Below are 15,614 nucleotides of genomic sequence, written 5' to 3' on the forward strand. Positions count from 1 at the left end.
ATTTTGTGCCCAAGTGAGATATTACAGAGCTTAATCTGTACATCTGTTTTTTGTTGCCAACAACTGGGATTTCCATTGTACTGGATGGTGCTACACGGGGAACAAAAATAACAAGAATATCTGGTGTGGTGGTCCAAACAGTCTGTCTAATCAATACACCATCACATTGACTGCATTTTGTGGGTGCACCCCATTTAGTGATTAATTGCCTAACTAGAATATCAAGCGATGATGTGTCTGTATTTAGTCAAAYCTGAAAAATTGAGCTGAAGTAATACTCATTGTGTGAGATGCTGTTTTTGCAAGTTTCACTGCTATGAGTATGCATAGCACTGACCACTGTTTTAATGCCCAAATCTTGTAACCAGGGGAGTAATTGATATATAAAAACATTATGCCAATGATGGAATGGTCATGTTTATCTCTATCAAAACTTGCTCAAACTCACAGTGCTTAAAGATGCATCCAGGCCTCTGAACTGCAGACAAGAGAGCAGCAAAGTTATCTTTAATATCTGAACATTCTGTCATGGATTGTGGGTCAAGATGCTTGAAGGTAGTTTTCACTATCCTGGGATGTAACAAAGACGACAAAGAGGAGTTGAACCAACAGTTTGCGGCTCTGTTTTCAAATCTAGATATTGTTATTTTGATATCATTCAGGAAATCCTGCTGAGATTTCAATCTATTGACTGAATGTGGCTCACAACACAATAAATACTGGATCATTGTTCATCCCTGTCTTTTTATTAAGACCGAATGATTTAGAATGTATAGCTGGAGGAATATGAAAAGACTTACGGAGATGCCTTGGTGCTTTTTTCCTTTTCTCCCAGCTTTCCTCGGGTTGCGGCAGTATGCATTACCTTTTTGGATTGCAAAATTAGATTTTCTCACATATGTCTCTCTGGCCAGCTTTATGCAGAGTGCAATTTGACAATACACTTGTCAATTCTATGTTCTGTATCAACAAGAAATAACACCCTTGTGTTTTTGAATGTTACCTCACTAATTGCTGTACTTTTCTTATTCTATCTTGGATTTGACTTGTATAATGCTGAAAACGTCTGTACATTTCTTACCAAAAGGTCAGACCAAATTGGTATTACAGGGAGAAAGTTTTTTAAAGTGTGTCCAACTGCATGGTTCACTTTTAGAATGTCTGTTCAACTCCCCCATCCCMCTTTTGCCTTCAGAACCGCCTCAATTCGTCAGGGCATGGACTCCACAAGGTGTCGAAAGTGTTCCACAGGGATGCTGGCCCATGTTGACGCCAATGCTTCCCACAGTTGGGTGAAGCTGGCGGGATGTCCTTTGGGTGGTGGACACAYGGGAAACTGTTGAATGTGAAAAACCCAGCAGCGTTGCAGTTGTTGACACAAACATGTGCGCCTGGCACCTACTACCATACCCCGTTCAAAGGCACTAWATATTTTGTCTTGCCCATTCACCCTCTGAATGGCACAGATATACAATTAATATCTCAATTGTTTCAAGGCTTAAAATTCCTTCTTTAACCTGTCTCCTGCCCTTCATCTACACTGATTGAAGTGGATTTAACAAGTGACATCAATAAGGGTTCACCTGGTCAGTCTGTCATGGAAAGGATTCACCTGGTCAGTCTATGTAATGTTTTCAACACTCAGTGAACATGCTAACTCTATACCTATCATCTTTACCACATAAGTGTTTTACAGAGTTCACAACCCAGTCGCATTAAATTACTTTTGTATGCTCGTATGACACAGAAGTCAAGATCTCTTGCTGTAGCTTGTTCTATGTCTATTTTCCAGCAGCGCCGCAAATACATCTCCATATTGTTGCTATTAAACATTTTCATAGCTACATTCAACAACWCTGTAGGACTTGGAGAAGCAGAGAATGTCCACCTCCAGGTCACGCTGACCTTCGAGGGTGGTCCTGGTACTGCTACCATTCACTTTACCCTGTAATCATATGGATATTTTARGTTTTGCAGTGATTATTATACTTTAACCTGATGACCTGATGCATTTGGCACATGTGGCTGGCCGTGGGCTGATTTTAAATGTGTAAAGGCGCGCTCTATAAGCCAATATGTATTCCATATACAGGGATGCGCATTGTGGCCAATGTAATAGGCGGAGTAAAATGCCAGCAACACTCCTTGTTATTCAGAGCACCATGAAATGACACCATATACATTCYACAGACCCTACTGAGTATTCCCTACAATACTTTTACTGCTGCACCTCGAATAGTTTTTGCTCTATAAGCCAATATGTATTTCATATACAGTTACTTGCAGTGGGGGCATTTATTTGACCTTGGAACATGTTATAAAACCCAMATTTAATGCAAATGTCACTTAAACATGAACAAATATGTTCATTGTTAATGTTTAGAAAATTATTTTTCATATATCATGAATAATAAATACAGGTTATTGACACTTTTGTACGATTACATGGGGAACTTTTATTTAGAAAATGTCCGAAATTCCGTGACCCGGAAATACTTTTTTAGTGCAGCTGACGAGACGCTGCTGAAGAAGAAAGCCGCTGGTTGTGTTGGCAAAAATATGGTAAAATCGGATAGAGGTATGCAGAAGAAATAAGGGAAAATGTCCGTATATGGAGCCGTTTTCCATTTGACGCAGGATACAGCAAACTGACTTGACCCCATCGGACATAGCTACAGCAAAGTACGTTAGTTCACTCTTAAAGGGATTTTCATAATCATTGTGTTCATTGCTAATCAACAAAAAACGGATTCTGCTTGACCATATCCGATTCCTTGTATTTATTAATTAGTATTCATCGGGATATTATGAGCTTTTGTCGATTACGGAATTTGTGTTAGTTTTTTACGGGAGAGCGACTTACTTTTAATGAAGGAAAACTSCCTAAATAATGTTCAGCCCTAAAGCAATGGAGGAGGAGAAAGGGATACATATGAGAGGGAGATTTTTGGGGTCTCCTGAGCCCTTTGTTTGTATTTCCAACGAAGAAAACATTTTAGATGTTGTCCATTTCTAAATAATTTAGACGTCTTGCCATCTAAGTTGACAATTGTATTATTACCCTCGCCTCGGACCAGCTGCATATCTTACACCCATTTTTTTTATTCCCAAGGTTTAAATGGCCAAACCTTTAGGTCGGTGTATCCAACACAGTTAATGTAGCGATCCATCTAGCGATCAATAAACAATGTAGCACGCTTCCTTGCTCATTATAGTGCTGCCAAAGAGATGCTACTTTACAACAAAAAATATTGCGGTAAAACGTTACATTGTAACGCTTGATAACACAGCCATATTAACTTAGCTTTTGCTGCTAACTGTAACTAGCCTGCCAACTAGCTGTGCTTACGTTTATGAGGAGTCTGCAATCGAAATTGTCCGTGGTGAAATGTATTATGCATATAGATAGTGCGTTTTTTTTGCAAATTCTGTAGCATTTTTKGGGCCACAACGCTGTCATTTGATACAACTGAAAAGGGGCGCTCCTCCCTACATTAGCCAGATGACGTGATACATAGCATAACGCACATGCGCCCCTATTGCTTTTTCTCTGAGTTGTCAAAGCAAGCAAAGCAGAAACTGGCTACTCTTTGACTGATGTAGCTGGSAAGGTAACTGCTGTTTGACTTAACAGAAAAAAKTATTTATTTCCAGTGCTGAGCTAGTAGTTTAACTGACGTGTAACGTTAGTTAATGTTTCATCCCTTCACAACAGAAGTTCTGTCTGAAGTGAATGAACTAACGCTACCACAGCCAGTTCAGCTCTAGCCTCTAGCTATCAGTCAGGTAGCAGTATCTAACAGCTGTTGTGTGTATGGAAATGTTTTGTAGCCTGATATTCTGTTTTTTGACAGYGCATTGTGAGTTTTTCTTAGTCAGTATAGCAATGTACAGTTATTGATCTGCCAGGTTCCTTAGCTAATTCCCTTCTTTTCACACTGACACGGTATAAACAGCTCTACAGGCTTCACTGWCATGGTGCACAGTCAGTACATAACACCATGCTCATCATTTATTAGCAGGATCAGATGGTGACAGATGTCCAAGCAAAGCCAGACAGCCAGGAAAGACATGTCTACGAATTTTGCAGTATAATATAGCAATCAATGAATGGATACAAAGTTCCATCTTGAGTTGATGGGTAGGCTTCAGTTTGGGACCTAGGAATAATGGTCATTTCAATTATTGAACCATTGATTCTATTCTTGGATAATATAATGTAGAAATGTACACCAAGGTAATTCTTTGACATGCCTCATCTGAGAAGGATCAGATGGTGACAGTGGTCTCAGCAGGGTCAAGCAACCAGGGAAGACCAGTGTGTGACGGCGCTGAGATTACACTTTATTCTCTACTCAGAAAACACTGGACAAGCCAGGAGCTTCAAAGATTGAAACTATTTTAAGGCAGTCTGACAAACCTCTAAAGTTGATTTCCAAACTGTATCAAGGGTTGATAGAGGCTTTTCCCGATGACACAAAAAATGTAAAACAAAAATGTGAGGAAGACCTGGTAGACACTATTGATGATGCTGAATGGATACTTATATGTTTAAATGCCCAGTCATGTTCATATAATCTCAGACATAAATTACTGCAGTTCAAGACCATCCAAATAACGTACTATATGTCAGTGAAACTGAATATCATSMMYYMRRAAWKKWMYTYCYYYKSYKGRGGKKKWAAAMMMMRRARGGGRMMMMWTTKSMWWWKKTKKKGKWWTKKKRARGSYKRMYKRAWTYYTKSAAAGAGTATGTTCTATTATCTCAGCAGGTCTTCAGATTCTCCCTTCTACCTGTTTTGGTTTGCTTGGAAATGTTGATACTGGAGACAGTTTCTTCTGATAACAATGTAACACAGCATTTATAGCAGCTAAGAAATGCATTGCCATTAATTGGAATGTTGATTATCCCCCCACACTGTCACAATGGATGGCAGAAATGTCCAGWTATGTACAGTATCACTAGATTTGATCTATTACAAGATTACAGGTATATTGTGATACTTTCAKAAGGTCTGGATGCCTTCTATGGAATATTATACGACAAAAGGAGTCTGTATTGAAAACATGCCCATGTCAGGAGAGATACCTTGTCAGGCAATCTCTAGTTGCTGATGATCCCGTTTAAACTCTATTCCTTCTTCCAGATCAGTTTCCTGTGTGTGGACTCTGAATGGCTGTTCTCTCACTCCAAGAACAGCTGTCACCCAGTCCCTTCTGAGAGTGAGTGAGCGTGAAGAGAGCTCAACGATTTCACATGAATCAAACGCTCACTTACTCCAGTTGAAGCCGGAACAGAGAGACACGTCAGCACAAACTCACAGATCTGCTGTAAAAATCACACACACACACACACACACACACACAGACACACAGACACTAGGCAAAGCTACATCCTCACATTTCAGACACTGCACCTCTTCATTCCCACCATCCATACGTTCACTCCTCTGCTTCAGTGAACATGTACGGCAGCTCCCGTTCCGTGGGCAGAGCGGATGCCAACCACAGCGGAGGAGGGAGAGATGGGGGGAGCAGCCAGGGTTCGGGTCGCTCCCCTCATCTCCCCCGTTCCCCACGGATGGGCCACCGTCGCACCAACAGCACGGGGGGCAGTGGAGGGGGTCCAGGCGGAGCGGGGGGTAAGACCCTCTCCATGGAGAACATCCAATCCCTCAATGCCGCCTATGCCACCTCAGGACCCATGTACCTGAGCGACAACGAGGTTGCCATGTCCGACCACGTTAACAAGAGTGGTCGAGAGATGACCACAATGGGTCGACAGAGGGTGACCTATGGGTCAAGAGCAGGAGGGGGTGGAGGGGTGGCAGCGAGCACCCCCAACATCGCCACATCTGTCCAGGCCAACGCTGTGCTCCCTGGGGGAATGATGGCAGGTGACGCCCTGGCTTTTGGGGATCACCACATGGCTTCCACGGTCCCTCACTCCCTGAGACAGGCCCGGGACAACACCATACTGGACCTGCAGGCCCAACTCAAAGAGGTCAGTAGCCACAGTTGGTAATGTTAGTCTGTCTGTAGAATGACAATGGACAAGGAAAGCTCAGTGCTGTGGTGTCATAAGGAAAGTTAGTAATAACTCGTTTGACATGTACCCTACTTTGAGCAGAAGATCCAGTTTGACTTTGATGTTGAATGTTCTGCTATTCTAAGGCTTTGTGTGAAAACATTTTGTATTTGCAGTGTGTGTATGGAAATGTATGTTTGACTGACTAAGTCCGCTGGTCCCTCAGGTTCTGCGTGAGAACGAGTTGCTGCGTCGTGAGGTGGAGGTGAAGGAGAGCAAGCTGAGTTCCTCCATGAACTCCATCAAGACTTTCTGGAGCCCTGAGCTGAAGAAGGAGAGAGCCCTAAGAAAGGATGAGGTGTCCAAGATCACTGTCTGGAAGGAACAGTACCGCGTGGTGCAAGACGAGACACAGGTGTGTGTGTGTGTGATTTTCCATCCATGTAATTGTGAAAGAAAGGATTGGGGGTGAGATAATCTGATCCTAGATTTGTGTAGACGGCAATTTACTACCTCAAGCACAGGACAGGTTATAGCCTATAGTCTAGGTGTTTTGGTCGTTTTTTGTGGGTTTTCTCTTTGACCGGTATTGCCAGCATTATCCACTGGATTTGCTGCAGGCGGAAAATCCTAGGAAATGCTCTTTAATTGACACAAGCTGTCTCCAATCAATCATTCAATGTCAGGAGGGTTTTGTGGGGGGATCGCCTAAACCAGAGCAGGCGTAGCTTACGAATCTTAATTGCACAAAGACTAATATTTGGCAGGAAATACTATTTGTACATCAGTGGTTCTACTACTCAATTTGCTCAAGCTGATCCTCCAACAGACTCAATCCCTGATCATAGGAGGTTTTAAAAATGGGGCAATTAGGACAGTTAAAGTGGAGAGACTATGAATCCAACCATAAAATATAAACAATTCTAAATCAGAATATCGCTTGAAAAAAGAGCATGCAAATAGATTATAAATGGAAAGAAAAGTAGCCATCTAAAAGTATATATAAACTCAGCAACAAAAGAAACGTCCCTTTTTCAGRACCCTGTCTTTCAAAGATAATTCGTGAAAATCAAAATATCTTCATTGTAAAGGGTTTAAACACCGTTTCCCATGCTTGTTCAATGAACCATAAACAATTAATGAACATACACCTGTGGAACGGTCTGTTGAAATTGCAGCCCAAATAAAGGCTTCACAGAGTTCAAGTAACAGACACATCTCAACATCAACTGTTCAGAGGAGACTGCGTGAATCAGGCCTTCGTGGTCGAATAGATGCAAAGAAACCACTACTAAAGGACACCAATAAGAAGAGATTTGCTTGGGCAAAGAAACACGAGCAATGGACATTAGACTGGTGGAAATCTGTCCTKTTGGTCTGATGATTCCAAATTTGAGAGTTAAGGTTCCAATGGCCGTGTCTTTGTGAGACGCGGAGTAGTTGAACGGATGATCTCTGCATGTGTGGTTCCCACCATGAAGCATGGAGGAGGAGGTGTGATGGAGTGGGGGTGCTTTGCTAGTGACACTGTCGGGAATTTATTTAGAATTCAAGGCACACTTAACCAGCATGGCTACCACAGCATTCTGCAGCGATACGCCATCCCATCTGGTTTGGGCCCAAAACACAACTCCAGGCTCTGTAAGGGCTATATGATCAAGAAGGAGAGTGATGGAGTGCTGCATCAGATGACCTGGCCTCCACAATCACCCGACCTCAACCCAATTGAGATGGTTTGGGATGAGCAGGACCGCAGAGTGAAGGAAAAGCAGCCAAGAAGTGCTCAAGCATATGTGCGGGAACTCCTTCAAGACTGTTGGAAAAGCATTCCTCATGAAGCTGGTTGAGAGAATGCCAAGCATGTGCAAAGCTGTCATCAAGGCAAAGGGTGGCTACTTTGAAGAATATGAAATATAAAATAAGCTCAGCAAAAAAAGAAACGTCCTCTCACTGTCAACTGCGTTTATTTTCCACAAACTTAACATGTGTAAATATTTGTATGAACATAAAATTAAACAACTGAGACATAAACTGAACAAGTTCCACAGACATGTGACTAACAGRAATTGAATAATTTGTCCCTGAACAAAGGGGGGGTCAAAATCAAAAGTAACAGTCAGTATCTGGTGTGGCCACCAGCTGCATTAAGTACTGCAGTGCATCTCCTCATGGACTGCACCAGATTTACCAGTTCTTGCTGTGAGATGTTACCCCACTCTTACACCAAGGCGAGATGCACAATCCAACAGGTCCCAGACCTGCTCAATGGGATTGAGATCYGGGCTCTACGCTGGCCATGGCAGAACACTGACATTCCTGTCTTGCAGGGAATCATGTACAGAATGAGCAGTATGGCTGGTGGCATTGTCATGCTGGAGGGTTATGTCAGGATGAGCCTGCAGGAAAGGTACCACATGAGGGAGGAGGATGGCTTCCCTGTAACGCACAGCGTTGAGATTGCCTGCAATGACCACAAGCTCAGTCCGATGATGCAGTGACACATTGACCACCCCAAACCATGATGGACCCTCCACCTCCAAATCGRTCCCGCTCCAGAGTACAGGCCTCGGTGTAACGCTCATTCCTTCAACGATAAACTCGAATCCAACCATCACCCCTGGTGAGACAAAACCGCGACTCGTCAGTGAAGAGCACTTTTTGCCAGTCCTGTCTGGTCCAGCGACGGTGGGTTTGTGCCCATAGGCGACGTCGTTGCCGGTGATGTCTGGTGAGGACCTGTCTTACAACAGGCCTACAAGCCCTCAGTCCAGCCTCTTTCAGCCTATTGCGGACAGTCTGAGCACTGATGGAGGGATTGTGCGTTCCTCGTGTAACTCAGGCCATTGTTGTTGCCATCCTGTACCTGTCCCGCAGGTGTGATGTTTGGATGGACCGATCCTGTGCAGGTGTTACACGTGGTCTGCCACTGCGAAGACGATCAGCTATCCGTCCTGTCTCCCTGTAGCGCTGTCTTAGGCGTCTCACAGCACGGACATTGCAATTTATTGCCCTGGCCACATCTGCAATCCTCATATCTCCTTGCAGCATGCCTAAGGCACRTTCACGCAGAGCAGGGACCCTGGGCATCTTTCTTTTTGGTGTTTTTCCAGAGTCAGTAGAAAGGCCTCTTTAGTGTCTTAAGTTTTCAGAACTGTGACCTTATTTGCCTACCGTCTGTAAGCTGTTAGTATCTTAACGACTGTTCCACAGGTACATGATTATTAATTGTGTATGGTTCATTGAACAAGCATGGGAACCAGTGTTTAAACCCTTTGAAGATCTAGTGAAGTTATTTGGATTTTTACGAATTATGTTTGAATAACAGGGTCCTGAAAAAGGGATGTTTATTTTTTTGCTGAGTWAATTTTTTTGATTTAACACTTTTTTKGGATACTTCATGATTCYAAATGTGTTATTTCATAGTTTTGATGTCTTCACTATTATTCTACAATGTAGAATATAGTAAAAAATAAAGAAAAACCCTTGAATGAGTAGGTGTGTCCAACTTTTGGCTTATAATATATATATATATATCTTTGCGCCATCTCAGTGAACTAATCCATTGTGGAGGCCTAGACTAAAGGCCCATTTATGCTTGATCCGAAAAATGTGGTCAGAGGCTCCATATGGAGGGTGTGATGTAATTGCGGAGCCTCCAGAAGCATGCAGAGGCCGAATCAAGCTCCGTTCCGCATCACAATGCGCCTCCCAAATTTTGTAACATTGCGGAAGGCTCTGTATAGCTCCACATTGACATGATTGGTTKATKGTAGGTGAGGGCRGTACATCTTGTATAAACACACTCACGTCCTTGACAACAGCACTGCTCTGCAAAGCGCAAGAAGTACGATATGAATGCCCTGACTTCTGCTGAGGCCATATCACCTTATATGCTGCAATGCCAATGCAGACGTCGGATTTACCATGCTCCCAGATGCACAATCCACTTCTCTCTCCAGAATGCGCTCTCTCCTGCCAATTTGTGCACATTCATTGTTTTATAACTTAATTGTGTGAATTGTTTGTTTTGATTGTTAGCGTATATTAATTCCCTAATACATGCATACATACAGTGCATTCGGAAAGTATTCAGACCGCTTGACTTTGTCCGGGCTCTGGCTGGCCCACTCAAGGACATTCAGTCACGAAGCCACTCCTGCGTTGTCTTGGCTGTGTGCTTACGGTCGTTGTCCTGTTGGAAGGTGAACCTTCGCCCCAGTCTGAGATCCTGAGCATTCTGGAGAAGKTTTACATCAAGGATCTCCCTGTACATTGCTCCGTTCATCTTTGCCTCGACCCTGACTAGTGTCCCAGTCCCTGCCGCTGAAAAACATACCCACAGCATGATGCTGCCACCACCATGCTTCACCGAGAGATGGTGCCAGGTTTCCTCCAAATATGATGCTTGGCATTCAGGCCAAAGAGTTCAATCTTTAATCAGACTAGAGAATCTTGTTTCTCATGGTCTGAGAGTCTTCAGGTGCCTTTTGGCGAACTCCAAGCGGGCTGTCTTGTGCCTTTGCTGAGGAGTGGCTTCCGTCTGGCCCCTCCATCATAAAGGACTGATTTGGTGGAGTGCTGCAGAGACGGTTGTCCTTCAGGAAGGTTCTCCCATCTCCACAGAGGAACTCTGGAGCTCTGTCAGAGTGACCATCGGGTTCTTGGTCACYTCCCTGACCAAGGCTTTTCTYCGCCGATTGCTCAGTTTGGCTGGGCGGCCAGCTCTAGGAAGAGTCTTGGTGGTTCCAAACTTCTTCCATTTAAGAATGATGGGGGCCACTTTTATTCTTGAGAACCTTCAATGCTGCAGACATTTTTTGGTACCCTTCCCCAGATCTGTGCTTCGACACAATCCTGTCTGAGTTCTACGTACTATTCCTTTCAAATCAAATTATATTTGTCACATACACATGGTTAGCAGATGTTAATGCGAGTGTAGCGAAATGCTTGTGCTTCTAGTTCCGACAGTGCAGTAATATCTAACAATTCCCCAACAACTACCTAATACACATCTAATGGGGTTAATGAGAATATGTACGTGTAAGTATATGGATGAGCGATGGCGAAGGTGCAATAGATGGTATAAAATACAGTTTATACTGTTGAAGTTGGAAGTTTACATACACCTTAGCCAAATACATTTAAACTCAGTTTTTCACAATTCCTGACATTTAATCCAAGTAAATATTCCTGTTTTAGGTCAGTTAGGATCAACACTTTATTTTAAGAATGTGAAATGTCAGAATAATAGTAGAGAGAATGATTTATTTCAGCTTTTATTTCTTTCATCACATTCCCAGTGGGACAGAATTCACACAAACTCAATTAGTATTTGGTAGCATTGCCCTTAAATTGTTTAACTTTGGTCAAACGTTTCAGATAGCCTTCCACAAGCTTACACAATAAGTTTGGTGAATTTTGGTCATTCCTCCTGACAGAGCTGATGTACTGGTCAGGTTTGTAGGCCTCCTTGCTCGCAAACACTTTCTCAGTTCTGCTCACAATTTTTCTATGGGATTAGGTCAGGGCTTTGCGATGGCCACTCCAATACCTTGACATTGTTGTCTTTAAGCCATTTTGCCACAACTTTGGAATTATGCTTGGGGATTGTCCATTTAGAAGACCCATTTGCGACCAACTTTAACTTCTCTGATTGATGTCTTGAAATGTTGCTTCAATATATCCACATAATTTTCCTGCCTCATGATGCCATCTATTTTGTGAAGTGCACCAGTCTCTCCTGCAGCAAAGCACTCCCACAACATGATGCTGCCACCCCGTGCTTACGGTTGGGAGGTGTTCTTTTGCCTTGCAAGCTCCCCCTTTTTCCTCCAAACATAACGATGGTCATTATGGCCAAACAGTTCTATTTTTGTTTCATCAGACCAGAGGACATTTCTACAAAAAGTACGATCTTTGTTCCCATGTGTAGTTGCAAACCGTAGTCTGGCTTTTTTATGGTGATTTTTGAGCAGTGGCTTCTTCTTGCTGAGCGGCCTTTTCAGGTTATGACGATATAGGACTCGTTTTACTGTGGATATAGATACTTTTGTACCTGTTTCCTCCAGCATCTTCACAAGGTCCTTTGCTGTTGTTCTGGATTGATTTGCACTTTTCGCACCAAAGTACGTTAATCTCTAAGAGACTGAACGGCTCTCTTCCTGAGCGGTATGACAGCTGCGTGGTCTCATGGTGTTTTATACTTGTGTACTATTGTTTGTAAAGATGAACGTGGTACCTTCAGGCGTTTGGAAATTGCTCCCAAGGATGAACCAGACTTGTGGAGGTCTACAATATTTTTTTTTCTGAGGTCCTGGCTGATTTTTTTGTTGTTGTTGTGATTTTCCCATGATGTCAAGCAAAGAGGCACTGAGTTTGAAGGTAGGCCTTGAAATACAGTCAAGGTATATCCTCAATTTGACTCAGATGTCAATTAGTCTATCAGAAGCTTCTAAAGCCATGACATTTTTTGGAATTTTCCAAGCTGTTTAAAGGCACAGTCAACTGTTTGAGTTTCTGCCTAMAAGATGGAAGGAACAAGGTGGCATCGTGGTCGGATTTGCCGAAGGGAGAGCAGGGGAGGGCTTTGTATGCATYGCGGRAGTTAGAGTAGCAGTGGTCGAGGGTATTGCGCATGCGCATAGCGCAATCAATGTGCTGTAATAATTTAGGTAGAGTTGTTCTCAAATTTGCTTTGTTAAAATCCCCAGCTACAATAAATGCAGCCTCAGGATGTATGATTTCCAGTTTGTGTATAGTCCAGTGAAGTTCATTGATGACCGTCTTGGTGTCTGCTTGAGGGAGAATGTACACAGCTGTGACTATAACTGACRAGAATTCTCTTGGTAGGTTAAATGGCCGGCACTGGATTGTAAGGAATTCTAGATCGGGTGAGCAGAAGGACTTGAGTTCCTGTATGTTGTTATGATTACGATTACATGAGTCGTTAATCATAAAGAATACACCCCCGCCCTTCCTTTTCCCAGTGAGGTGTTTATTACTTTCGGCGTGATGGATGGAGAAGCCAGGTGGCTGATCYGATTCYGACAACATATCCCGAGAGAGCCATGTTTCCGTGAAAAAGAGAATGTTACAATCTCTGATGTCTCTCTGGAAGGCAACTCTTGCTCGAAATTCGTCTACCTTGTTGTCAAGAGACTGGACATTGGCTAGTAGTATACTCGGGAGTGGTGTGCGATGTGCACATCTACGGAGCCTGGCCAGGTGGCCGCTTCATCTGCCCTTACTGAGGCGGCGTTGTTTTGGATCGCCTACTGGAATTATCTCCATTGTCCTGGGTGGTGGTCCGAACTGAGGATCCGCTTCGGGAAAGTTGTAATGTTTGTAATTTGWCGTTGCTCTTATATCCAATAGTTATTCCCGGCTGTATGTAATAAGACTTAAGATTTCCTGGGGTAAGAAATAATACATTAAAAAAAAWAAAWAATACTGCATAGTTTCCTTAGAACTCGAAGCGAGGAGACCATCTCTGTCGGCGCCATGCAACAACCTCATGGCTTGGTTTTTGCTCTGACATGCACTGTCAACTGTGGGAGCTTATATAGACAGGAGTGTGCCTTTCCAAATMATTTCTAATTAATTGAATTTACCACAGGTGGATTCCAATCAAGATGTAGAGACATATCAAGGATGATCAATGCATACAGGATGCACCTGAGCTCAATTTCGAGTCTCATTGCAAAGGGTGTGAATACTTATCTAAAAGTATTACATATTTTTTTATTTTTTTTATTTGAAAACATTTCTTGACCTGTTTTTGCTTTATCATTATGGGGTATTGTGTGTAGATTGCCGAGGGAAATTRTATATTTAATTAATTTTAAAATAAGGCTGTAACTTAACAACGTGGAAAAAGTCAAGGGTCTCAATACTTTCCGAAGGCACTGTAGGCATATAAATGTGTCCATTTTGGGATCTGATAGTATTTCTGATTGGCTTAACGCACCACCACTAATGACCTGTTGAGCGTCTCAACGTAATGTTTGCTTCACCTCAAACAGCAACCATACAAAGTCTGTTTTTACATYCATTGAGAATGACAATAGTTGCTCAATGTATTTGAAAAATATTTTCAGCTCYTTCCCTTTCGATAACCACTCAGCATGAAAGGGAAAAATGTCATGCTCTTATCCAGTGCAAATGTTATAAAATAGGCCTACCTGATTACATGTTATCAGTGCTTGTCTTGGACTGAAATAAGTTTCTGTACTCATTTTGGGTGCTGTTACTGTTTATATTTAGCTGCAGGAGTTCCACAATACTTTTGAGCTAATGTTCTATAGGAGCAACAGGAGCTCAAGCAGTAGAACATTTGAGTTGTCGGTTCTCAGCTCCGGTAAGCTCCTGCCAAAGTCAAAAACTGCATATTTTCCCTTGTGCAAATAGCCTACAGCCGTGTCTGTTCCGAGCTCACTATAGCAGGGAACTCTAAAGGGCCCAGAATATTTCATGCAAAGTTGCAAGTTCGTTAGCGCAAGCTTCGGGCCGGACCCAAGTTAATAGTTGATGCAATGTTTCAAGTTTGGCTACACATGGCCTGTCTGCAAYAATGTGATTTATAGGATATATATTTTTAGCTGATTTATTTTCTACCTGCAGGCTGCAAKGATTTTATTTGTTGGCTTTATTTAGGCTATTTCTACATAGATGGCAATAGAAGTTACTTTTTAGCTTTGTAACATTTTAATTTAGATTTGGATAGAATTTTGATTAACCACATGGTAATTATTTTGAGATAGGAAGACGTTATTATAAATGAACTGAAACTTTCAAGAAAATKTGCATATGAAAACCATAACTTGCAAGCAGATAGGTAGAAATAGTAAGATAAATTGGCATTCATCATGAGAAAGGCTACATGAGGAGTAGGCAACTTTTCACCGGAAACTTCAGGAGAGTAATGGCAGAATCTGTGAAAGCCTGCTGGAGTGGGAGGAGAATAGTTGGGTCATGTTTTTTCTTCTGGTTGTCTAGATCTCTGGCTCCCTCTTGAGGCATTTGTCTTATTTCATCAAACCTTAATCTTAAACATCAGACAAGCCCAATGAATGTAGGTGATTTTATTAAAACACATAGGGTCTGTCTATATATGGAAAAATGCATGTTTAAAAATGKCGACCAGTCAATCAAATGTATTTATAAAGCCCTTTTTACATCAGCCCATGTCATAAAGTGCTATAATCAATTTGTCGAAAGAACAGACTACTTTCAGACAAAAATCATCCCGGAGCTGAATGTAGTTTCGTAAAATGTAGTTTCCTACCCCTGGTTTAGTCTAATGACCAGCTCAGCACTCCATCACTGTGTGTGTATAAATATGTGAATGTTGGGAGGGAGATTTTCTGCACTTGAACCTTCGGTCTTCTAACATAGGTGTGTGTGCGTGCGTGCAGATGTGCATTATGCTCATTTTGGCCTTAGGTCTTGCAATGCTTTTCCAGGCATCACAATCCTGGTTTAACAGGAGATTAAGTGTATAAGAAACAGGGACCAGTTCTGTTTCAGGACTAGTGTATCATCTACAAGTGAAACCATCTAGTAGGAACCAGATGTCTGGAAAACCTGG

At 42.4% G+C, this 15,614-nt stretch overlaps 1 protein-coding gene across 4 annotated transcripts in view; it reads left to right on the forward strand.

Moving 5' to 3' along the window:
- Positions 1–2,510: 2,510 nt before the first annotated feature.
- Positions 2,511–15,614, forward strand: part of LOC111962571 (ELKS/Rab6-interacting/CAST family member 1) — a 38,490-nt gene continuing 25,386 nt past the window's right edge. For 3 of the 4 annotated variants that reach the window (XR_011479709.1, XM_070443130.1, XM_023985732.2), the window contains exons 1-3: positions 2,511–2,682; positions 5,148–6,004; positions 6,255–6,443. Coding sequence is in view for 3 of the 4 variants with exons in the window: in XM_070443130.1 (XP_070299231.1) it covers positions 5,465–6,004; positions 6,255–6,443 (729 nt within the window). In the remaining variant the exon portion in view is untranslated. The other variant, XM_070443131.1, reaches the window with a different exon arrangement.

The sequence above is a fragment of the Salvelinus sp. IW2-2015 genome, linkage group LG4q.1:29 (genome assembly GCF_002910315.2).
Source record: "Salvelinus sp. IW2-2015 linkage group LG4q.1:29, ASM291031v2, whole genome shotgun sequence".
Classification (NCBI taxonomy): Eukaryota; Metazoa; Chordata; class Actinopteri; order Salmoniformes; family Salmonidae; genus Salvelinus; species Salvelinus sp. IW2-2015.